General features: G+C 33.4%; 2 protein-coding genes and 1 non-coding gene across 3 annotated transcripts; 2 read left to right on the forward strand and 1 right to left on the reverse strand.

Annotated features, from left to right (window-relative positions):
* The first annotated feature begins 825 nt into the window (after positions 1–825).
* LOC123717121 (probable chitinase 2) lies at positions 826–13,355 on the forward strand. The gene is made up of 9 exons (XM_045672940.1): positions 826–944; positions 5,877–6,041; positions 6,794–6,989; positions 8,297–8,393; positions 8,924–9,139; positions 9,644–9,838; positions 10,163–10,296; positions 10,951–11,126; positions 11,819–13,355. Exons 1-9 carry the CDS (start codon positions 869–871, stop codon positions 12,088–12,090), a joined length of 1,527 nt encoding a protein of 508 aa, XP_045528896.1. The 5' UTR covers positions 826–868; the 3' UTR covers positions 12,091–13,355.
* Positions 13,356–13,877: 522 nt separating this feature from the next.
* On the reverse strand, positions 13,878–15,925 carry LOC123717419 (U-scoloptoxin(01)-Cw1a-like). The gene is made up of 4 exons (XM_045673404.1): positions 15,895–15,925; positions 15,205–15,368; positions 14,680–14,760; positions 13,878–13,983 (listed from the first exon to the last, which is right to left on the reverse strand). The coding sequence occupies exons 1-4, from the start codon at positions 15,923–15,925 to the stop codon at positions 13,930–13,932; spliced, it is 330 nt and encodes a 109-aa protein (XP_045529360.1). The 3' UTR covers positions 13,878–13,929.
* Positions 15,926–23,127: 7,202 nt separating this feature from the next.
* On the forward strand, positions 23,128–23,320 carry LOC123717595. Its single transcript, XR_006754847.1, has one exon. It is a non-coding gene; the product is annotated as a U2 spliceosomal RNA (small nuclear RNA).
* The last annotated feature ends 4,109 nt before the right edge of the window (positions 23,321–27,429 follow it).

Here is a 27,429-nt window from a genome sequence, read left to right on the forward strand (position 1 = left end):
CAATGAATCTGGAACATTACAAACGTCGGTCTAATGTTAGTTTTGTAGCACTGATAATAATAATGCTATATTTTTAATAGTACATATTACGATTTGTAAGGTTATTTATAATAAATTCTGGGATATTTTTACTAGACATTTTTTGACCATATTTTCTTCTAATAAATGTCGTAGATTACACCAATATTTTGTATCACTGTACAAAGCCTACCCTCAATTCAATGACATCACACGTCCTGCAGTCTTTGTTAGATAGTCCTGGTCATCCTCCAGGTCTTCTAAAGCCTTTCAGCCTTTCGTGCCACGTTGTTGTATTGTCCGTGACATATTCATGCGGTCATCCATTCAATGGAGCTAGAGTACAGTGGGAATTCAGAATTATCGCCTTCTAGTAATCGTCTCTCTATATTAAAATAAATCTACACTTTATTGAACTTAAACCAACCATATAAACGGACTATGAAAGCTTTACATATATATAAATATTTCGTGGATTGAGCCCTTTTCCTAGTATCGCATTGATTCATTCATGAATCACAAAACAACTCCATAATAACATTTTGTTAAACTATACGTCTGTGGAACTGGTAAAGTCACTTTCAACAACCATGCTTCACAAGGAAAAACACTATTATAGAACAATCCAAATTAAACTCTATCGCAAACGTCATAAGGTCTAAAATTTATTATCTATTTTTTCTTGGTTTACGTTGTAAAACTAGTAATTGAGTTTAAACGCTGTGTTAAAGTCATTAGGTTGAATTTCGCATAACGAGTGTAAAACGGTAACCGCAACGCGTGATGCCAAATAGCAGTCGGCGAGAATGTCAGAGCCGCGTCGACGTATAATTTAAATTAAATTTACAAAATGGTGGGAAAAGTGTGGTTTTCTTTTTTTATTGTGACAATTCTGGCAGCCGTGTTAGATGGCCAGACCTTGGGAGGTAAGTGAAAGGAGTTTTTATTCAAAGGCTTACATATATTACCTAGGTCTCAAAGAGAAAGTACCGTCCAGTCGTTGTTTGTGGATGACTGAAGGTCGGTTATAAGTTATAACTTGCCTTATGGAAACCGTGTTTTGCAAGTTTCGTAATATAGTTATGTCTTGTACATACAAATGTCATGTACTACTTATTGTCACAACACAATTGGTAAAATTGAATAAAGTAATATAATATATAGACCGTTCGTGACTCGAAAATTGATTTTTAATTGACAAAAAACTAGCAGAGCATTTTATGCACAAAGAAATTCTGCGGTCATTCTATAACCAGAACTTATGACCACTGTTAGCAACATTGTTTTGATATTGCTTTGAAGTCGTAAATCTTTATTCGTTGTTTTGGGCTAAATAAAACTTGAAAATTATATGGAAGTTTTTTGGACAGGGCGTGTTCTTAAATGTTCATAAATTATTCTCTAACGACTTTAAATCATCGAATAAATTATATTTCCTAAATAAATTGGCACGACTTAATTTTTTATCAAAATCTTCCAATCGTCCGAATTTACTTTGAGAAATCTGTTTCCTTTTTGCCTATGTAACCAATACACATTATATGTATGTGTTAGAGAATGCGTTTAACATATTTACATAATTATTCTTTGGAATGATATCTACCTATTTTTTCTTTCCGTCTTTGAAAAGACTAATAAACATATACTATAAATTATATTCTTGAATAATTGGAAAACTAATAATCTCATCAATAAATATTAATTTCACAAAAATTCATGCAATGAAGCTTAGAGAATAATAATTTTTACTCATATTTGGAAAAGGCTTTAAATCTAATTAAGTGTTTTAAATGGGAATTTATAAGAAGACTGTCTTGCTTGCTAATCACCGCTGAGTATTCTAACGTCTTTATGTAGATAAATAATATAGAAAAATTCTAATAAACGCTGTGATCAAGTGTTAGTTAAATGTATGTTTATTTGCATGACATGACATTTCGTCAACCGTTTCAAATTGAGACATTTATTGCCAACAAAATTGTGTAGTACTAACAATTATTCCGTCACAATAGTAACTTACCGCGCTTTGGATACACACCAAAACTAAATTGTAGGTTTTAATGGAAATCACTTAAGGAAACTCAAATTATAAAACAATTATTATTATTATTAGTGCCAAGAACTGTCAAACCATTTATTTTCATTGAACTTCGGCATTTGTTGCAATTTCCAAGGCTAGCGCGTTGAGATACGATAGCCAGTATACTTTTTACGATTATCTAATTACAACAAGGCAATCAATTCTATAGAACTATAAGGCAGCTACTGCATAGAAACCCTATATAGTGGGTGAATATCAGGTCTCTTAGGGAGGAGTGTGACCTTTTTTTAACAGTTGAAGGTCGTATCACCGTTTCTAGTTCGCAATAAGCTGGGATATACTTGTAACAAACAGGAAGTAATATAGGAAATAAAGATTATACATAGTTAACCTTCCTAATTTATTATTTGGTAAAGTACAAAGTTTCCCACAGTTAAAATACATATTTGTTTACTAAAATTCAAATTGCTGAGGCTGAGGATTGGTGAGCATTACAATAAATGTTTAAAAATGTGTGTATGTTCAAGTGTACACACGTAAGAAGTGAAACTTCTTTATGACCTTATTTTTCGAAAAATTATCTATTATATGCAACTTTACTGAAATTGGTTTAGTAAAGTTAAATGACATAAACTTTAACAAAAGACTTTTATTATCATAGACATGAATACAAATAATACAATTATTTCATTTTACCTTATTACTGGTATTGTTTTCGTTATTATATATTTTTGTTATTAATGGCTTCGAATCTTTTCGAATCAACCGTGGTAGGGATAAAGAAAAGATGGCGCGTAACCGTAAAATGTGACGCGTAACCGTAAAAAGTGACGGTAGTTTTTTTTCCAACGCCTATAAAGAAGTTTCACTTCAAAAACCCAGCGCAATAATTGATATTTTTGTTTAAAAATAATTATAACAAATTAGAAAAACTCGCTTCAGTTGCTACAAGGATATGAGATTTATGAAATCAAGTATTTAAAATACACTAATGGTGTCTTCGTTATTTTCATAGCAAATTAAATATTAATAAGATGGACATCAAGCCATTTCAAGGTGAACCAGGCTATAAAAATTCTGATCACGTGATGAGAACTTTTGTAATGTGACATACTTTAATTATAAAGAATCAAACTGCATATAACATTTACGGACAATTTATTTTACAATTTAAGGATAAATAATAATAATCGTTTATTTGCCAAGATAATGGTACAGTGGTTAGATCGATCAATTACAAATATCCGCACAATCAGCCAAATATAAATAGGCATTCAAATATCATATATATTTTTACAAAGTCTTGTTAAGAACATAAAATAATGTCAAAGTAAAATTATTCACAAAACGCCAATATGAAATTGGCGTTTTGTAATACTGGCCACTTTGACCTCATTTATCTCAATGGTTAGAAATTCGAAATTTAATTTTTAGAGCTATTTACTCGTGCATTTATTTTTCCAAGACCATGATTTCATTTCTCCGTTTTAAATCCATTTTCTTTGCTTCACTCTATTTATAAAATTGAAAACATTATATATCGAGTTATTTACGAGCACGAGTTCCACCGTGGCACCAGTGCTGCAGAAATGGCTCGAAGGAATAATGATGTGTATGGCGGTGGTGTCGCAAAAACATGCATTTTTGGATCCAACGTCTCAATCAAAGATTTCAACGGATCAATGACCTACCTTTAAGATGACAAAAGTCCACAAATAGCAGTGAACTTAGAATAATTAAATAAAGTTTGATACTTCATAGTTGTTATCAACCAGGCAACATATCTCGCAAACTATATTACGCATATATATGTATTTAAAACTATACACATATTATAGTGTAATTAATGTTTGTGTAAAGCAAAGCATTTTCGTTAAATAATTGCTTAACAAAATTATGTACTAAATTTATATTGGCCTCGACTTTTGTTAAATTAAGATTCGAAACACGGTACACTAAATCGTTATTTATGAGTAAAAACTGAACTTTAATTTATACATAAAGGTCACTTTGTACAAATTACATGAGCACTTAAACGTCAGGCGCAAATTTAACGACAGTTTCGTCAAGTGTTCGTGTACGTCAAAAGCATCGACTTTCCAAACCAATTTTATAGTTACGTATACTATTTATGCTTCCGTTTAGTAAACACTTCTTACCTATTCCAGACATATACGTAAATGTATTATTAGGATATCTATTAGATTTTATGTTCGTGAAACCATGTCTATACTCGTTAGTATAAAAGAGTTCAACGCGCATGAGCCTGTATGCCTATCTTTAAATTAAACAAAATTTCGCTAACACAAACAGTGTTTTGTTAAATATATTGTTACTAAATGTAGTATTTTCCACGGGAAATTTCAATAAAGGAGGAATTGAAGATCATATTATATTTTAATGGCGAGTTCAGTACAGCCGGAAGACATACTAAACTAGATAGTATGTTTTTGTTAACAAAAAGCAATATTATATTTTTTTTAATACTTTATAACTTATACATATTTCCTATAAGTTTTCCACCGTTAAATGTACACTGGCACCATATTTATGCATTTGTTATTATTACTGTTAATTCTATATTGAAAAAAAACCTAATTCTGTATAGTGTTATAAATGTTTATATACTACTTATACGATACAGAATTTACTAGGTGTAAGACAATAATACTTTAAAAAATATATATACAATATCTTTTGTGAAGGTAATTATTTCAAAATTATACGGTTTCTTGATTCAGACAATTGTGTGACGGTTAAACAATTATGTCGTTTTGTTTTCACTGAATTTATAGAACGTGTCATAGCTTAGTGCGGCCTATCTCGGCTTTGTTCGGTTGAATTTGTTTAGATATTTTGAAAAATCATCTATTTAATCTAACAGTCTAAGATTATTGATATCCGGGCATTCGTTTCTGAATTTATAAGTTACAATATACAATAATGTATACTTTTTTACTATTCTTAAAATCTACTACTAATTCCTTAATTTAAAAATCTAATTTACGGTATTAACTATTTAATAAACCTAAATAGTAATAATAACAACTACGCGCCAAGTTATATCTTTAATTAGCGCTTGTGTACTAGAACCTCACGGCCCAAGAGTACTACAATAACCAGATAGTAGTATAGCTTATTATCGTTCTAGGAAACCAATACAATTAAAAAACATACATTACATAGGTAATATGCTTAAAATGATATAAATAACGGACGTTGTCATTTATCACCGAGACAAAATACTTTCACGTATAAAATATCTATACAGGTATTATCGTGCAGGTATGAGACATACATACTAAGTAATATGCAGTTGATTGACAAACAAATTACGGACCTTGTGACCAACTCGTCTATTACGAGAGTCAATGATCACGAAACAAATACAGATATATTTATTTATATATACATTCTAAAACAATGTGTATACCTAAAAAATACAAGAAATTATGACTTCTCTAATTTAACACACATACACATATACACCAATTACATTAGAACATAAAAAATATATCAAACGAAAAAAGAAAATTAAACAAACAACCACAAAATAAATCAAAATAAAATAAAACAAACCAAAAAATAATAATAATAACTAAAATTTAATAATAAACTAAAACTAAGAGATACAAAATAACAATAACAGTAATAAACAAACAAAGAAAATGAAAAAAAATTATATTTTCGTCAATGTTTGTAATTTAGTTGTAAGAGCGAGATAGCCTATCACTGGACCATTGAAAGTAGTAGAGAAAGTATGAGGCCAAGGCCTAGATTGAACCTTATTTTGGATGACTAGGTTTTTTCTTTCCAGGACCTATGCATGGCAAAGTAGTGGTGTGTTACGTAGCCAGTTGGGCTGCATACAGAACTGGTGCAGGCAAGTTTGAGCAGAGCGACCTCGAGCCGTCTCTCTGCACTCACCTTGTATATTCATTCGCTGGTCTGGATGAACATGGCAACAGTATTAAGAGCTTGGGTAAGTAAATTTTATAAAACTTATCCAGTTTTGCAGTTGCAAAAACGTCAGTAAAAGTTACATTGAACATGATATATGAAAATACTTGTTGCCTAAGAGATGCGATACGCACCAATAATATTTATGTTTAAGTATGTAAGGAAATATATATATATTAAATATGTTATTTTTCATAACATATAAGTACGTTGTTAGTTGTTATGTAACATTAAAGACATTTAAAACATTTAGACTATAATATTAAGACTGACTTATATCCCTTAAACAAAAGAAAAAAAACACGTTTCTATATAAAATTAACGTACGCAAAATGTCGAATAATTTGTTTATTTGTTGAAACGGACTTATCTCAACAATTTTTGATGTGTGTCCATTTAGAGACGTTCCTCTTAAGACAACTATCCTCGTTACTCGTGTCCAATGGACAACAAACTTCATACTTATAGTTTAAAAAGTATCAATTTTATTTAATTCTAATTCTGTGGTCTAGGCTACTTAAACTAATAACTAAACAGATATATTATAGATTACGAATTTTGTTAGTTAATTATAGTCCACTCATTAGTATCTTTAAAACCGTATTATCACAAGCAAACTATTCAATTAACGCAAAGACAACTCGCACAGCTGGTTAATATTAATATAATTGATCTACATTTTATAGAATTGTCTATGGAAATGGTATATCATATAATGTGATATACCATTTAGATTTATCAATATGAATCCTGTTATAAAGATTATATTTTCAGACCCTTGGCAAGATCTTGAAAAGGACTACGGCAAAGCGGGTTACAAACGAATGGTGGCTTTGAAAGAGAGGTATCCGCATCTGAAAGTGACGTTAGCTATTGGAGGATGGAACGAAGGTTCTCTTAAGTATTCAGTAATGGCGGCTAATACAGAAGCGAGAGCGAAATTTGTGCAGAGCGTCTTGCTTTTCTTGGAGTAAGTGTTGTATATGTTAGCGATATCAAATTTGTGTCTGAACACATTTCCTATGGACCTAATAACGGTCTAATTGTACCGTTTCATCTGCACTAATCTGTCTTGGATGAGAGCGTAACAGAAAGACAAAGACATCTCATAGTGAAATTTTATTTAATAATGTCCTCTACATTAGATGATAACTTAGAAGCTGCTGAGAAAGTAACAAGCATGTCTTGATAAACTATTAATACATCTTTGATGCATCATGTTCAGAGCAACTATTAATTAGTAAAAGGCCAGCAACGCATTCGCCAGACATCTGGCATTGTGAGTGTTCATGTGCATCACTGAACAGGCGAGCCTCTTGCCCATTTGCCCGCTGTTCTATAAATAATATATTTTACAATTGATTATTATAGGACGCTGTCGATATATATTAGTTAATAATTAGAAGCGTATAGCAAATGTGAGCAATAGTTGCACACTTGAGCCCAAAATGAGCCCTTTAGTTTTTCCCACACTCATAAATTGTATTACATTATTGTTTCCGATAATGTCCAAAAAGTTAAACTGTACTTGTATTGGAGAGTCACTTAGAATTTTGAACCCTTAGATAAGCCAAGATAGTTTTTGTTAGCGACGCAAACCATATATTTTTATGTTAGTTAACATATGTCTGAACACATCTACAACAACCACCTCCAAACTCATTTATCGTCATAATAAAATATCAGTTAGTGAAGTAGTGTTTATTACAACGTCCTATCAGACTGTTACTAACTAAAGAATACAGACGTAACTAAATAAGTTTATACATAGGGAGGTCAGATTATCTATAATGTTAGCACGAATTCAATACGATGTTGTTTTGTCGCGCATAAGGTATAGTTTTAAGATTAAAGTTGGGGCTGGTAAATCGTACCGAAAACCTGGTGCTGGGGTACTTAACAAATTAATATCTCAAACTGATGGTACACTGCCACAGGCACCAAACTTTTAAAATTTATTTTAGTTTTCAATTTATCCATTTTGAATAATGATTATTAGAAGTTATTATGAGGTTTGTTTCCCCACATTAGTATTATGTTCACTCATTTTGACAAGAGTGTATTTTTGTTTAATAACCTAGAAATTAAAAAAAAATGTGTCATATAGTAGGATATATATATATCCTACTATATGACACATTTTTTTCATGATCCTACTATGAATATATATATATATATATGTTCTAGTTGTCTTGAAAGACTATCTCTGCCTAAACGATCTCTATAACCAGAGTTTTCTTTTCGTCATATTGATTATTAAACCTGTTCCAATTCCAGTACATACAAATTTGATGGTCTAGACTTGGACTGGGAGTACCCGACGAGGCGTGATGGTAGACCTGAAGACAAGGCAAACTATGTGTTATTGGTCAAGGTAATACAAAAAACAAAATTATAAAAACTAAGGGAAAATTGATTTCAAAGTGTGAGCTGAGCAACTATGCCTATCCAGACCTACCTCTTTTATACTATTCTCATCTGGATATCAGTAAGATTTAGAAAAAACGGGTTCTTCTAAAAGGAGGGACAAATAGGAAGATGGGAGACCTGGGATATACGAAATTTTAACGTAGTTAAAAGGGTGATGTATGGTTCCTTTTTATTTTAACTGTATACTCTTATTATGCAGCAGTCGAAAAGAGTGCCTACGTCTGGCTATACTGTCGGGGCGTAACTCTGATAAATTAGAAAATCGCCAAGCATAAAATATACTACGTGGAAGAACATAAATTCTTGCAAAAGACTCGTGTATAAGATGTATTCGTATATGTACCAACTTTAAAAAAAATATCTATAACTAAATCTTGGTAATATGGCCATATAACATGAAGTAGTTTTAATTCTTATTGAATACTACTTAATGTGTTACACATGTGTTTATCAAAATAATATACCACTTTTCAGGAACTAAAAGAAGCCTTCGAGTCTAAAGGTTACATACTGACGGCTGCGCTCGGAGCAGGCAAAGAGACCATGGAATCAGCATATGACCTCGCCAAGTTGAGTCGGTATCTGGACTTCTTGCATATGATGTGTTATGATTACCACGGCACCTGGGATGGTGTTGTTGGGGCCAATGCTCCGCTACGAGGGACTAACGAGCAGGACGTGTTAAGCTTGGTAAGTAATGGATATACAGAGTACATCCAAGTTAGTCAGGTCAAATAGAATTTTGTTTCTATCTTGTCTAGTAGTGTCATTCTAGATTGACATTTATTTACTAACACTTCTTTATAAAAATTGAACAAAATTAAATGAAAAGGAGGGCAACTGGCGGTCTTATCGCTTTCCAGTAATCTCTTCCACGCAACCACTGTGAGCAACAATGTATTAAATTAGTTAAGGTAGGTAAGAAGTTCAAAAATACATATTACATATAGTTATTAAGACAAAACTAAACAGGAACAAAAAAACAAACTTAACTAAAAATGGATACATGAAAAATAAAAAGTAAAAAGTGTACATGAATCACGAACATTCAAGATCAGTCTCACGTGTTGTAAGTTTCTATGAAAGTTAGGGATACGATGTGGACAAGTAATGTTTGTACAATAGACATTTTTATAAACGTGTACAATAGACATTTTTAAAAACGTGTACAAAATTAAATTATGTTTTTTTCAGGAATTCACCATCAAATACATGTTAGCTCATGGCGTAAGTCCTTACAAGATGGTACTAGGTCTTCCCATGTACGGTCGTAACTTCATTCTTGAAAATCCTGGGGTTAAGAAAATTCTCTTCGGAGTCACAGCTGTCAAGAGTATGGGATTCCCCGGACCATTTACTAAGGAAGCCGGGTTTATGGGTTATAATGAGGTAATATATATTAACGAATGAATAATTTACGTAACCGTTGAGAGCCGTACATAAACGGTCAATTATATATATAAATATAGATGTGTGTGCGTAAATATGTATTGTATTAAACACACATATACAGTCTGTATCTTATATAAACTATAGGTATGTTAATAAGTTCAAATCACAAAGCTACGTAATTATGTCAGATTGCCACAACAACTTAAAATTAGGCCTGATTGACAGAAAATTTGTTCTGGCCAATATTTAAAAATATTACTTAAATTTCTAGAATGTATGTAATGTATGAACAACTAATGTATGTAACCTTTGATGTTATAGATTTGTACCGAAGTAACAAATAAGTCAGCGGCATGGACCCAACACTGGCACGAACAAACCGCAACTCCGTACTTGCGGGACGGTGCACGAGTTATATCATACGATAATGCAAGATCCATTGCTATTAAAGTCAAGTAAGTATAATTAAAAGAGTTAGTCTAGTGGCTTGAGCTTGTGACTCCCGTCCCTGAGGTCGTAGGTCCGGCTGTGCACGAATAGACTTTCTTTCGCATTTTACATTCGCTCAAACTATGAAGGAAAACATCGTGAGGAAACCAGCTTGCCAAAAAGTTGACGGCGTGTGTCTGGCACAAGAGGCTGATCAGTTGCATATATAGATTTACAAACGATCATGAAATAGGTACAGAAATCTGAGGCCTTGACTTAAAAAGGTTGTAGCACCACTGATTTGTTTATTTATTTGATTTAATTGTAGGTAAAAACCTGACCATTAATTAATGTCAGTTAAAAAAATCTTAACAAAAATAAATAAATGAGAATCTTAACATAAGCTGTAGGTACATAATATTTATTGTAAAACTAAACACAACGACAAGTTTTAATAGGCAGAGTATTCTTAATGCTGGCAATCCTCACAGTAATGAGCAAGCAGCAGCTTGCCGGTACTGTCGTTTAACAATTCGATTTTTTGATTGACAACATGTTTTTGCTATGTAAAAGTTCATAAAATCTTGTGAAATACAATTAGTAAGAATTTTCCTTAATTATATTCGTTAGTAAAAGACCATTTTTTAAATATAGACTTACAATTACTATGTTTATTCTAGATTGGCCATAGACTACGGTCTCGGTGGTCTCATGGTGTGGAGTATTGACACAGACGACTTCCGTGGCGCTTGCGAGAGCGAGAAGGATGCATACATCGACTTTGTGGATAGATATAATAAGATTGTAGACGAGCCAATACTGCAAGAAGCTTTGAAGACACTAAACCTACCTGATGGTAAGAAAATATAAAAAAATCCGAATGTTTTAGTTTTCTAAATTAAGTTTATGGAAGGTATTGTGTATAGTAACATGTATATTCCGGATGGTTAAATATTCAGCTTAACTAATAGCAACTAAACTTAACTATGTCAGTGCATAAATGTTATTGTAATTTACTATAAATACCTGGCTTTAGCTGGATATCGTATTTGTACCTAAAAAATAACAAGAGACACCTAGGATGATAAGCGTTATAAAAAAACTGATTTTGTTTGACAGGTAGCTTAAAATTTTAACAGTACTTCTTATTAATTCAGAGAATTAAGTTTGGTGGCGGTTGTTGTGTTATAATGTTAAAATAAAACACTTTGTTTGACGCTGGATAACAACTGACTTTAATAGTTTAAAATATGAGCTTATAACTAACATAAAATTAGGAGTAGTGCGGTAACGACACTAACAAAAACTAACTTGGCTTACCTAAGGGTCCACAAATCTAAATGTCACTTGTGTTATCGGATATTATCGGAAACTACAGGGCTCAGTATTGGCTTCAAGCGTGCGATGATTGTTTACATTTTGTTTACACTTCTTATTATTAACTAAAATATTTCTATATAACTTAACTAAAGTTAGGTTATATAACTCGAGTAATAATAATCATTCATCTAAGCGACAATTAGTCTTTAAAGTATATATTTTTTCCAGCGAATCGAATAGAGAACTTAAGCAGACGAACAGCCTATGTCGTTTCAAATGGACGCTTACACCTTCGACTTCCAGAAGAAACCTACTCCAACTACAATCTAATGAGAACTATTGATGAAGCCACTCTTTTATCGCTAGAAGAGAAGAGAATCCTAGATGAGATAGAGTTGGTCAACAAAAAGAATGAAATTGGTTATGAGCCCGATTCGGCTGTTGCCGTATCTAATAGTTTTGTATCTATGGTTCTATGTATTGCCTTACTTTTCTATTGAGATTTGAGTTTAGAATTAAGAAATATAAATTGAACTCATGAACTTTTTGAATCTGTGGCTTCTTTAGCCAAGCGTTTGGCAGTCAAGAGGAATTGATAAATAGACATTAAAAGGATAGACTAAACCGAATCGAATACGTATTAATAATATTTATTCTGGATTTAAAATTATAAATTTTTAGTCTCGGTTGCTTGTGTGTAGGTTTCTATGAGCGCCGAAAGATCATTCACCCAGCCCCGTGTGCTATGTTGAAAAGTTTTTTTATGGTATAGAAAAATATAAAACTTTATTTCAATTTATATATTGTGTCTGCTACATCTATTAATTTTCTTCATGTATAACGAATAAATAATATGTATATTACAGCACTAGCCACAATTATAAACGAATAGTTTATTGGTTTTCGTTTCATGAGCTATCGACATTTACTCAGAAACATAATGTTGGCTAAACTAACATTATGTTACCCACAACTGTATGAAATATCTATTAATAGTATATATTTGTTAAATCGATAACATTGAAGCTTAAAAATTGGCATGAGGGATGTTACCGACCTTCAAAGCAACTGTATAATTTCTATATATGTACAGCGTGGAAAATGGGAAAAATGGCCATCTCAAGTATTGTCTTCAACAATGCGTAAGAATACAACTTAGAATGGATAATAGGAAAAAAAGGTTTGTTGAGTATCTTGTAAGCCAAATGTTGAGTGGAATATTAAACTAGTATTATATCTATGTAAAACATGTTTCTAAGTCTTCTAGATATATGTTAATATAAACGTCGAATACGCAATACGTGGCATTTATTGACTCTGTTTGTATAAAATTAGTTGGTATTTAGACATCTATATTAAATCATTTTAATTTTTATCGGTGATATACAATATGTTATATCGCTATGCTAATTCATTTGTAAATTGGTTGTACGTCTTATGTTAACGAAATTGAAAATTACTTTGAGTATTATTTTTATATCAGCCACGTCATAACCGCGTGAATTATGTGACCGTATATAACTTGTATTGTCGTATGAACTATCCATGACTATATTTGAATTTGCAGTTCCTGAACGTGTTCATAAAAATAATCTTACATTACAATCGGTTTTAAAAGCATATATTTCGTTTTCCTGTTTTCTTTCTACTGGTTAAGTAATTACTGCCATTTTAATACTCATGATATAATACTCCGTTATGAATTTGTTTCTATGTAAATAGTAGATAATTCTATATTTTCTTCAATAAAATAATGTACTTTAAACAGTTTTTTATTGGAATATATCGTCATAACAGCGGAGCTGGAAGCGACTTATCGCGAATAGAGCGTGAGCAAGAGCGTAGGACACTTAAAACTGAGCTCGTCCGATAGAGATACAACTAAGGCTTTCCATCTGAGCATTTAACACTCGCTCCAGCATCCAGCACCACTCAACACCAACAGCACCCAACAAACAGGCTTTCCTCTACAAACATATTAAGAAAAAATATAACGAAGAAAAGAAATCTATAGCCAGGACAAAAACATTGCAACATTTCTTTTCATACAGATAAGGGCACGCGAATATTTAATATTTTAATTTTATTACTCAAACCATGTCAGTAACATCCGGTTCTTATATCCAAAACATCACTTGTAATGGCCACGAGTCGTAAACTTTTGTAGGTTTTGTTGATAATGGATAAATAAATGATATTGTTACGATATGAATTTAATTATATTAAGTAAAATTTATAAATCAAGCAACGATTTGGCAAACATTTCTTAATGTACAAATGAGTATTTTGAGTAGATATCTAACCGGTTAACCATACAAATAAATACATAATAATAATAACTATAGGTCTTCGTAAGGTGATCCACAACGTACATTGTAGAAATGGTCGCACACCTGAAAAATATTTTTATAATAAGTAAGATGTATAAACTCTAGAATATCTACTTCTTAATCACTTACTAATTAGCCCTCTGTCTCTACAATAGACAGTGCGAAAAAACTCATCTCAGCCAGCTGGGATACTAATACGTCTGTATTTTGCCTTTAAAGACTTAAAAGGTTTGATTTTGTGGATTGGAGGTAGTAGGTTGTTCCAGAATTTAGTTGCATCAAAAGTCAAAAATCATTTATATAGGTAACACAATGTACACTTATGAACGTCAAAAAACAAATGTATATGTAATGCTTCTAATTTTACATTTACTGCCAGTTCTCAAATCAAGAGCGTAGAACGGAAGAAAACAACTGGCAATAAACTCTCCGCCACTCCTTTTAATCGCCAAGTTTTGCTGTTTTACACAACGTTTGTAAGAAGCTGCAAGCCCCGTTCACTCGGTTCATCGGCCCCCTCGCCATATTTTATGGAGAGAGACAACCCGACGCCTGGACGCCGGCAAACACTTCCACCAAACACTCGGTTTAGAAGTAATAGCACATTATTCAGCCCGCAAATATTGAGTGCGCCAGTCTAATTAACTTCTGGTGTTCGGTGGCGAGGGTTTTCTGGTTTACTATTTACTTAATTCCATACTACTTATTAGGAAAAGCATTTGCCCCGAGTGGTGTTGCAAGCACTGTACTCATAAATACCTGAAATTGTTCGTTGAAAAGAGTCCCATTCGTACAAAGGTCAGTATTTACCAGACGATGACGCCAGCAGAAATGATAAGCCTGTAATCAATAGCACACAATTTCTTATTCAGATAAAATTAATACAAAAATATTTACGCTGTGTGTGGGTTGTGTAATTTTTCTTTATAGGTTAGGTCTTCCGACGTTTGTGCTTGACAAACAAGGATAATTTATTGCAAACCAAAAATATCAAATATAACACTAGATTGCGTCTACCGTGGCAAACTATAAATCTATAAAGGGATAGTTACTGTGAACATAGAGAGTTCGTCGCTCTCTATTTTCTCACTGTTCTCATAGCCCAATGTCCCTAGTATCACCGGAGTATCGTGAGAGGTAACTGGAGCAAGTACAAGATAAGTGTATGTGTTTAAGATAAGGGTGTCTAAACCTTTTTAACTAACGACTATCTTGAAAATTATATTATTTACCTTCAATTTGAATTAAAGTAAATATTCCGTAACAAATGAGATTTATAGATACCTGACATCCAGCTTGCACGTCAGCATAGTAGCCTCTTGGGCGTCCAGCACAGCTGAATTCTGTGTGGGGAGGCCGTTCAAACACTGGGTATAATGGGGGTGAGTGGGGCAAGTGTAGCACGTGGTAGTAATCGTGGGGAACTTGGGGTAGGGCCGCTGTTACCCCTATAGATTATATAATAATCGTTTATTTGCCAAGATAGTGGTACAGTGCTTAGATCGATCAATTACAAATGTCCGCACAAACAGCCAAATATAAATAGGCATGCATATGTCATATAAATTTGTATAATGTCTTATTAAGAATATAAAATAATGTCAAAGTTATCAAATTATTTACAATCAATGTCATTTGAAGTTATAATTATATATTTGATATATATATGGGTGATTTTCAAACCAAGAGTCTTTTTCTAAGTCTGAACCTCTCAACACTGTTCTTGCAAGGACTACATTTTCATTCTTTGAATTTATTTTTTCATACCAAAGTCGGTAACGGGAAAAGCGTTTCAATTCCCGATAAAAAGAGGTTAATTGGTGGTTCATTCATGGAACCACCAAGACTCTCTGCCAAGTTTTTTGTTTTAAAGAGATAAAATATAGTATAATCTAGCTTGCTTATTATTTCAACATAATAGGGATAGTTAAAAATATATGTATTATATTGACACATCACAAAATTTTCACTCACCAAGAAAAAATATTGCAATAGCTTTTAACATTTTTTAACACTAAGTACGAGGCGCGCACTCGTTGTAATCTAATAAATGACTTGTAAGTATTGCTTTTAATTTAGAAGGTGATAGTACAGATATGGAAGGGTGGATGGCGTTATGCGATTTTTATAACTAATCTGGCCATAATACTGTTACATAAAAACTTTTCTTGTTTTCATCTTTTTAAATATTTTGAATTTGGAACACGTATTTTTTTTTTGAAAACTTCCTTCGTTTTTGCGCCATTTCACGTATTTTATCATGTCCATTATCAAATTACAATGTGGAATGGTGTGTTCAAGAAAATAGAATTACAGTGATCGCCTTGCACAAAGTGAGTATGGAACAGTCGGTGATTTACAGTTGCTTCAAAAGCTTCGAAAGCTGTACTATCAACAGATCGATTACGATACGGCGACATTGAGTGCCTTAAAAAATCTTAGGAGCAAGTAGTGGCAAAATTTTCATTGAAAACAGTGTGGTCCATAGATTCGTGGCCATACAGATTAAAGGCCCGTATAAAAGCCAAAGGTGGCCATTTCGAATAGAATATATTTTTATTTTTTGCTGAGACTAATAAATATGTAGGTAAACGTTTTAATAGTGCAGTGGTGACTTAGTGGCTTCAGCATGCGACTCTCAACCCTGAGTTCGTAGGTTCGATCCCCGGCTGTGCACCAATGGATTTTCTTTCTATGTGCGTATTTAACATTCGCTTGATCGGTGATGGAAAACATCGTGAGGAAATCGGCTTGCCTTAGACCCAAAAAGTCGAAGGCGTGCGTCAGGCACAGAAGGCTGATCACCTACTTGCCTATTCGATTAACAAATGATCATGAAACAGATACAGAATCTGAGGCCCAGACCTAAAAAGGTTGCAGTGCCATTGATTTATTTTTTAAACATTTCAAAAACATTACATTACTTCATTAAAAAAATGCATTTTCATTTGTAACAGAACTTATGGCTGGACTGGATAAATCAGGCGTTACTACTCTATTTAGGTCATGGCCTCTAAATTTTAATTTCAGAGACGATAAAACGAGCAGCGTTCTGTCTAAAACCTGTCATAGATTTATGGGATTGTGGCGATCTTGTGATGTCTTCTTAGACTTTACGAGTGCATGAGATGTGCACATAGAAAGACCATTGTTGAACAGCCAGGAATCGAATGTACGACCTCAGGGACCAGCGTCGCACGCTGTCGCCAACACTTTCTGTCTATAAATAGTTTTGTTGACATTTTGTAATTCCTTTTAATTTGTACAGCTTTAATAGAATCAAATACATTAGGATAGCTACAAATAGTAATTAGATATTTCTTATTTATTTCGTATTATAATATACACTCTTCTTTTTCACCTCTTGGGAAAGGTCTTTTTATGTTGCAATTCCCGGCGAACCTTCCGGCAATGTAAGCGTCCATGTTTCACTTAATATCAGGTGAGCCTCCTGCTTGACTCCTATTACATAAAAAATAAGATTTCTACCACATTTATTGTTTATCTGATAAAATACGTCATCGAAAAGAAAGAGCGGTCTCTCGTACGGTAGGCTGACGAGGTTAAAGAAGTTGGTGGAGAGAATTGCTCAAGATAAAGAGAGATGGAGCCATGGAGGATACTCTATTAAAAGGTCCTTGGAAAAAATAGATATTTTTGAAGAACATTTTAAGTATGTAAATCTTTTGTAAATATGGATTAATTATTATTAGTGTACGATTCCTGGGTCAACGGGATGCTTCAAATAATAGAGATTTATTGATTTACTCTATATTTACCACTCGCGTGTTACAATAGAATATGAGCGAAATAATGACGTGCTAATTGCTATATACCGAATGAATACAATTTAACATTCAAAGAGAGTGCCTACGTCTGGCTATGCTCTCGGGGTGTAACTCCGACGATTTGGGAAATCGTCACGCTTATAAGTGATCGAAATGTACATCCATGGCACGTACAAACATAGGAATTTGTCATGCTTGTAAATGAGCAAGAATGTACGAACCTTGGCACGTACATAGGGATCATCACGCTTATAATTCTAAGATAGCCCGAGTGAGCAAAATGTACAGCTTTGGCTCGTACAATTAGGTCCTTTCATATGAAATTTGCGTTTTGTATGGGAGGAACAAAAGTAGTTTCTTTTAAACAACATATTTAATTAATCAAAGTATATATTTGCACTTTTGCCATCTTAAAGGTAGATAGATTCCTTTGCTAAAAAAAACATTCGGACGGGAATCAATAAAACCTTTTAAGGCAGTTTCAACAGCCCCCTCAGATTTGAATTTTTTTCCTTGCAAGAAGTTATCCATATTTTGAAAAAAAAAATTAATCTGTTGGAGCGAGGTCCAGGGTGTACGGTGGATGTCTTGGAAATTTCAAGCTCCTCTAATTTGGTAGCAATTTGTTGTGCAGAGTGTGGTCTAGCGTTGTCGTGAAGTAGCAGTGGCCTAGATTGAAAAGCCCTGCTTGTTCAGCAGCTAGCTTTTCATGGACTTATCAAATTGGTGCGAGAGCAGTGACATTGACGAAGAACAAAACAATATTGATAGTTATTTAACTAACTAGAAATTTGTTTATAGTTAGATCTTCTTCTCAGTCGTATTCTTCATTGCTGAAGGTCATGTCTCTGTAAGGGTGCAAGTGACATCCCTCCACTTAGTTCGGTCTGTGGCTTTCCTTAGCGCAGCTGTTATGGGGAGACCTGTGAGAAGAGTAACTTGGTCTCACCAGCGGGTTGGTGATATGTCCCGTAACCATTTGCCTTCGACCTTGCTAACGATAGCCAACTTAGCAGCAAAGTTAGTTCCAAGTAGAGTTATGTCTTTTAAAAGAACTGTTCAGTAATGCATGAAGCTATCCATAGGATCTCTCGTATCATTTTTCGCGACCCGAAGGCTGTGTCGCTTACTGTCCGACCTTCTATGTCATCTAACACTACCCATTGCCCATATATATGTTATACTATGTTTATACCACGGCTTCATAGTCGTCTATATTAATAATTCAATATATTTTGTTGTATGATATCGGATTCATTAGGCGCAATAATTTATAAATCTAAACTAGTTTAATACATATAATATTATTTTGAGATAATCGACATGAATATTGAATACAATGTCTCGCCCGAGTTTAACCCATAACTGGGTATGAAGGATTCAGAGCAGAAATAGACTATAGAAGAACTTTAATTGCCATAAAAACTATGATTTTTTGCGATAGAAACATTTATTTTCTAGATTGTCTAATCTTCTCCTTTTTAAAGTGTCGAAGTGGTTTTTTTGTCAATTTTATGTTCACTGTATAATTTTTATATATTTTACATGGAGTTCTATAATAAATAATAAATAAATATGCACTTCTTCTACTTTATCCTCTGTGGGTTTCTTTTTTATTGTTCCATATTAAAGTTGCATGGGAGAAATCGCCTTTTTAGCGATAAGGCCGCCCGTTGCCTAATAACTTATGTAACCTGCTTTTATTAATATGTATAAGTTTGTATATTATGGTAACAAAGTGTAAATAAATATATGTAAAATTCATAGTCATTGGTAGTTGTTACTCCTTTATTAATATCCTATCCTAGTATTTTAGCTAGATTAAAAAGTATATTAACAATTTGACCTTAAATGACATTCTAATTTCAAGTTGTCTGTTTGGGTTCGAAATTTGAAATTCGGTTGACCTCAATCAATCAAATTACTTAATGGTATGCGGGCGCCACTTAGCTGTATGCTTAAACGCAGGTATGCCTTCGGAAATTGTTTGAATATAATGCAGGAACTGTAGAAAAACATTAGTCTGTGATACACATATAAATACGTAGATTACAAACTAATAAACAACAGATATAAAGTTATATTATTACAGGCAATTTTCTGTTATTAAAACTAACAACTCTAATATCAAACAACTACTACCACTAAATAAATCTAATTATAAAAACTACTATTATTTTATTCATGTAACTAAACATAACAAGCAAATATACAGTATTCACAATTTTCTCAAGCTACATAGTAATAATAAATAGAAAATTAAAATAAATTTAAATAGTTTGGTCCCTGTTGTATCTTTAACGCTGGCAGCACTTCCTTGCTGTATTGCAATACTTATTCGTTGAGCGAGGAAAGCACCAGCTCTGGGGTATGTAATAGACAATAATACAATTGACAACTCATTAAACACACTTAAACCGATACTAATTAAATATCGTGATTGAGTTTTTACACATGACCATAGATACACTGACTATAGAATGCTGTCATTAGATTTAATTTGATTTATTACGTTTTGTCGTTAATCTCACCCTAAGAGTCGAGACGTTGCAATAAATATGTTTCGTCAATAATGTCCAGTATGTTAATAACATATTTGACATACGGAATTTATCCCTAAAGCCTCGAGACATTAGATCCTAATTAAACTCTATAATCCTAATCACGTTGTTACTCCATTATTATCTCATATTGCCATTAAAATACATAGGTATTTGTTACAAGTATTTTTGTTATTTGTTTCAACGCTAACAAGCATGATCGATAAAGCGGGCGCACAATTAATCATGACAAATCGTTAATCGTTATCTTAAACTGATAATAGACCATTGTCATTTCAATGCTATTATACTTTGGGACCTTCGGAGCTATGTAGTCCACGACTTATGAGACCAAAAACATTAAATGTTATAACGCCATGTTATAACTTCGTTTTGCAGCAAAATTTTGTTGTAAGCGCTTGTTACCCTCTTTGATTTCGATGTTACATTGTGATGAAAACATACGTAAACATACAGAGACATACGTATTTATTTTTTATTAAAGTCTAATAACTGCCTTTTAAGTATTGTATCGTCTCTTTCTGTTAAATGGAGTTTACGCTGTGATAAAAAGAGACAGAGAGGCTTTAGTTTTGTCTTCTTTGTAGTCTTAATTATTGCAGTTCGTGTCTGTTTTCGACTTGCTGCCTCCATGCCGCCCTATCCTCAGCTTGTTGAAACCCATAAATGTCTGTTTGGTCTCTCACCAACTAACAACAACTAACGAGTACTATTACCAGTTTCTTGAGACTTTCCGGTTCTCTGGCCAAAGTGGCCAAATTATCTAAGCCGCCTTTGTAAATGATAGCTGGCAGTCTTGTGATCTTTAATTGGCTGAGAAAGGAATGGCTGTAGGTTCGTCTAGTACTTTAGCTAAAATAGTACAAATTATTTAGTTAATAAATTAATAAATAATAATTCAATAATTTTAAGGCATGTTCTAAAACGTCTGCGGCAAGCTGAGGGTAGAGACCTATCTCCTGTAGCCAGATTTAATTTTCGCTGACTGTGAAACCAAACACATTTTGAAGCGAAAACATTTACGTAGTCATTTACATTATAGTAGGACAGTAATTTATTATATTATTATTTATTACTTAAGACGTCATCTGGAACATGGTGTTATGGTTGTAGCTCCTTACAAACGTTCTGTAAAACAACAAAAAATACTTGGCGATTAAAAAGAGTGGCGGAGAGTTTCTTGCCAGTTCTTCTCTTCCGTTCTACGCCCTTGATTTGAGAACTGGCAGTTAATGTAAAATTAGAAGCATTTAATGTTTATTTCTTTTTTTGTCGTTCATTGTGTTACCTATATTAATAAATGATTTTTGACTTTGAATTTGATTCAGGGCTTCTTAGAAACGATCATCTCAGTTTAAATCATCAGCCAAACAGTAGCACGTCTCCCACAAAAGAACCCTCTGATTGGCCCATTCGCATTCTTTCTGACTAAAGGAAATAATTTACTGATAAACCTTAATCCTAAATTAATGTACCAATGAAAGATATTCGCCTTTTCCAGTTACTTATGGTATAGTAGCTTATCACACAGATCTATGGATGAGAAGCAAGACAACAGGGACTTAGCACCTAAGGGTTGGCGTCTCCCGCCGAACCCAAGTCACATCTACTACGGAAATATCTTCATTAATGGGCGAGTTGAAGCCCGCAAGCCGGCGGGACCTGTGTTACCTCTTGGTCTATTCATCTTACTGACATACATTTTAGAGCAGAATTATTCTAACTGTGTTCTGTGCAAGCAACATGTCGAATAACCCATCCCGGGATGAGCCCGTCCGAGCTCCAAATCGCACTTGGCTCTTTCGACAGTCGGACAATAAAATAAATGAACACAAACAGGCGCGGGGCTTGTTTTTAGTTTGAATCTGTATAAATCGTGTCCAAAAGCCTCGTGGCCAGTCAATCAGAAAACAATTGTTTAGTAACAAGATAGTAAGCTTATCATTTATCTTAAAAATGTAACGCAACCTATACATATAGCAATATATATGTGGTATATATAGCTGTAGTCATAGATCAGACAATGATAAGTACATTTTTGCTCAGTATGACTTATCATATTCTGACCTATGGCTATAGATATGTACTGTAAGGTTCTGATTATCAAACATTATATTACAGTTTGTTATATACAGTCATACATGTAAACCTTTTTGGAACCGAATTATTAGTATTATATGGTATTAAATTATTAATAGATTCTGAGGAATAGCACTAAGCCTAATTCTCGTATTTAGTAAACATATATTGTATTTTACAAACGTAAATCATGTTTAGCGCACTATGACCCTCTTAAATAATTACTGATAAGGATTTAGGTTTCAGTCTAGATTCTGAATTTTAACTAAAAATATACGCAAAAGTACATAGCCTTAGTCTACGGAATAGACAACTACTATAAGCTCATAATTACAATACCAAATTATTGTCTATCGATCAAGTACATGACCTTAACCCTGAGGTCAACGCAACATAAGTGTATGAACTGGTCTCCGATTTCTTCATTATAGTAAGGTCAGATTGCTTTCTATGTCTTTTGCCCTTCTGTCTTATAAATTGTAATAGAATTTTTACTTAAATATTATATAAGGTTTTGGTGAAAATAAAATTAATATAACTTGACAACTTATATTAATTTTATTTGTAACATTGTATTGTAGCTAGCATGTGTTCATAGAAGTCATAATAAAACCAAGAGGTATAGTATAAATTCTCCTAGATGGCGTTTTAATACACCAAAATCCACGTAGTACTTGACAGCGCCGGTAGATGTCGTTAGATGTTTTGTTCTTCTACTGAATGCCGCTATCACAGTATTTCCATTCTGCCGTATATACTCTAGAGTCACTGAAATATGTATCGCTTCTCGGCCTTTTGGCTAAGATCAAAGTGTAGTATCTGTTCTTTTCAGCTTAATATCTGAAAGTTCCCGCATAGCGGGACCAGTATATTAAACTGATTTTTGGAAACTGACGGGATGTTCGGGGCTCGCTCCACTCCTGTCACGGGTCGGCCCGGCATTGCAGTGCCGCTGGGATCGGCCCACATAAAACATTATTAGTAATAATTTTTACATTCTCATACTTTAATCTGTATTTTGTTAAATTAATTTGAATGCTCATGGGCTGACGTCAACAGGAATGTTAATAATTTTATTATCGTATATCTATTGTCTTGTTATGTCTAAACGTCTACTTCTGTTGTTGTACCGAAAACGGATCAATTAATACATAATAGTGTTTGTTGCTACTTGCTCGTTGTGCAATGTGCCAGATAAGCCATATTTTTGTTGCTTATCATATTTATTTACATGAATTTTAATAGTATAGATGACGGAATGACCTTATTAAATATTTAAATTATATGTAGTTTTTTTTTAATTTATGATTTTAAGAGGTCTCCCCGGGCGTGAATTTTAAAGCCTAAAATATTTGATGGTGACACGGGAAATGAGCTGCGCCAGTCATCCGACAATATTCTGCAGCACGGTTCCCTGCGGCTGTCGCTTTCGCATCCGTCCTATCGATAAGCTTCACTAATTCTACAAGTTTTTCGCATAAATCTTCTGGATACAACCTGGAGGTCTTTAACACTTTTGCTTACTGCTCACATTGCCAGATGCAAAGCTGCGACCAAAGAGACAATAAGGTGTAATGCGAATGGATGGGCTGGAGACATACACAAGCAAGCAGAGCTTATTTTATAATAAATGCAGTAAAAATATTCGGCAAACGAGTATCTAACAAACAGACTGATCCTGTTTTTCAATAAGCGTCTTTTAAATGTTTTATGAAGATTTTTGTCACAGTGTTAGGTCCTGGTGGAAATCATTCAACCCACATCTTAATCGTCTTCTGCCTTAATAACACCTAAATTTATTGTAGTTAAGTCCATGTGACCAAACTTAGACAAAAACGTCTAATATAATAACGTCAAAATCTGTTTTGACGACATCGAAGGGACTGTTCATATATAGTCGTAAAAATCGATGGTCGTAACAGCCGATGACGTTGTTATTATCTAATACATAGAATTCATTCGGGATCTTTGATTTTAGTCCGATATTTTGTTCTAAACGATGTCGTCGGTTTTGGCCTTCTCCCTCGATTTAACAACGAACTCCCTAAACCGACGAAATCAATTGGCATTGGTTGCTTCAGATCGTCTTCCATACGTGGTTCCAGCATCATTCTCGTACACCCAGTCTCAATAACGACAACGATTGAGTAATGGCTAAAGAAAGTAATTTTGAAGTTGCTAAGTTGCAATATCATTAAAATAAGATTCTTCAAATACTCTTTTTTTTCTAATTCGGATTTTTATTGTCTCCATTTAACGACCATTCTCTATAACACGATAAAATGCGCGCTATGCGTTATATAGAGTTTACACTGTATATGGTTGATAACGATAAAATTTTTTTTCAGTGAATTCCAAATGGTTGCATGGACAACGCATAGATATAAGATGTAAAATATTTTTATTCGACTTGATGCTATAATTTTTATCACATTTTTATATCAGTCATACACATGTAAATAATAAATATGTATTATTAGAGCTGTTATTATTTAGATATCATTTTGCATGGTCAGAATTTCATAGATAATTGTGGCTTTGTCCACACAATGTATTGCATAGTCATAGTAGGCAATAGCTTTAACACAAGTCATGCTCGCTTTATATACTTTATAAATATTGACGTAATCAATCAATTGGGTTTTCCCACAGTTTTTGATAATTATAATCAGTTCCGTATATCTGAATGTAATATTCATGATTTATCTTCACAATTCAGAAAAAAACTATAACGAGTCAAGTTGAAATTATCATTCTATCTAATATTAATACATGCGATTAAAGTAGTATTTTAAAGGCCTAATTTGTAAGAATACCTACCTACTTAATAATTTGGATAAAACTGCAAATCATATTAATAGTCAAATTATAATTGTATGAACTCATATTTATGTAACAGTACTGTGTGTAAAGGAAGTCTATACATGTGAGAATACTTGCCAAAATACATAAAATTTCTATCAGAAGTACGTCATAAAAATTAATGAAATAATACAAATTCTCACCAACCCATTTGTCACCAATAACACTTACACAGCCGGGGATCGAACCTATGGCTCTCCAATAAATGATCTAATGGTTTATTAATAAATTAAGAGTATTATGCAAAAAAATATCCTTCATTTAGTAAGCCACTGTTTTAAGTAATCTCAACAAAAATAGTACTAGATACGTTTGTGACCGTCAGTTACATAAAGTATTAAACGCCAAAGTCTGCTTGAAACAATTGTATGACTACGTTAGTATGTTCTGTATTTGACAACCGAGTTAACCATGATTAAATGTAGATGAGAATTAGTAATAACTTAAGATAAATATAGTAATAATTTTGTTCTTACCTTTTTAAAACACGATGAAATCATTTAATAAAGGGAATTATGAAAAAGGATTAATAGAAAATGTGAAAAATAGCAGATGAATATATAATCTATTAAAATATTAACCTAAACTTTTAATTGGTAAAATTGAGTTTATAAAACAAAGTTGATTTTGCTGAATAATGCTTAAAAATTAGAATAGACTAAAGTGATAATGACAAACAAATTGAAGAAATAAAACTGAATTGTATGATATATTTATTGTGTTTTTCTTCATTTATATCTGCTACCTCCTTGTAAATAAATGAATTCTGGAATACAGCTTGATAGATAAAGTAACCGAATAAAAGTTTTATATATATATATAAACTCCTTTTACGTAGTCAAGTCAAGTAAAAAAATTAAATATCATTAGTAAATCTAATGATATTTATAATTTTTACTAAATGATTATTATTAAATGCATAACTTTCCAACATTGCACTGCATTAGTTATATTTTAGACTTTCTAATCTTAGGAAGTGTTTGTAACACAGGAAATGACCTTGTAACGATATCCTTTTTGATTCACCAATGCACAATGCATATCTTATCAAAAAACTATAATCAGTTTACTAAGTATGATTCTATAATAAAACACTGTTAATTTACTAATATAAATTATATAGTGAAATTCGCAAGTAAATATAATCAAAGATTTTAAACCAATTTGGTTAATTTTAATAATGGTTAATGAAATACGTAACTAAGCTTCTATTCTCATGTATAATCAATGTATTATAACTTAAAAAACACCCACAAACACTACCAGTCAATTCATGTTAGAATTGATGTACCTGATTTTTTTTAATGGAATCTGGCTGTGACCTGAAGGACTTTACAGTTCAGCTCGGGCTGTCTTGGCGAGCGTACATCGGCAGGGATGGGCGTTGTTCTCGCGACTAGCGCAACGGCGTCTCCGGCGCCATCGAGACTCGGACCTCAGTTTGGGCCGGAAGGGGGTAATAATTGATGCTTTTAAGCACTAATGGGTTGAGATGATGTTTAGCTTTGTCAAAGTAAAACTTCATGCATTAGGCTATGGAAGGGAGTACCAGATCGTGGTGGAGATGGACGTTCCTCGCCTAGAAGGGTGCACCGGTCGCGATTCTCATGAATCGAGTCTGAAGCGCGTGTAGCCGGTGGATATGGAAGTGGTTCAATGTGCGAAGACTACGCTAGCTTAGGTCATTCACGGTCGAATACAGATATTGTACCATGTTTCCTTATGTCCTAGGGATGTCCCTATGTGACTCCTTTTATTCAGGAGGAAATACGGAACAAAAGAGGCCTTCTTGCTAACGGCAGCTGTGTGCAGACGAATCTACATGCCTCTATCGAATGGAATCTGGCTGTGACCTGAAGGACTTTACAGTTCAGCTCGGGCTGTCTTGGCGAGCGTACATCGGCAGGGATGGGCGTTGTTCTCGCGACTAGCGCAACGGCGTCTCCGGCGCCATCGAGACTCGGACCTCAGTTTGGGCCGGAAGGGGGTAATAATTGATGCTTTTAAGCACTAATGGGTTGAGATGATGTTTAGCTTTGTCAAAGTAAAACTTCATGCATTAGGCTATGGAAGGGAGTACCAGATCGTGGTGGAGATGGACGTTCCTCGCCTAGAAGGGTGCACCGGTCGCGATTCTCATGAATCGAGTCTGAAGCGCGTGTAGCCGGTGGATATGGAAGTGGTTCAATGTGCGAAGACTACGCTAGCTTAGGTCATTC

This window comes from Pieris brassicae, chromosome 12 (genome assembly GCF_905147105.1).
Source record: "Pieris brassicae chromosome 12, ilPieBrab1.1, whole genome shotgun sequence".
NCBI lineage: Eukaryota > Metazoa > Arthropoda > Insecta > Lepidoptera > Pieridae > Pieris > Pieris brassicae.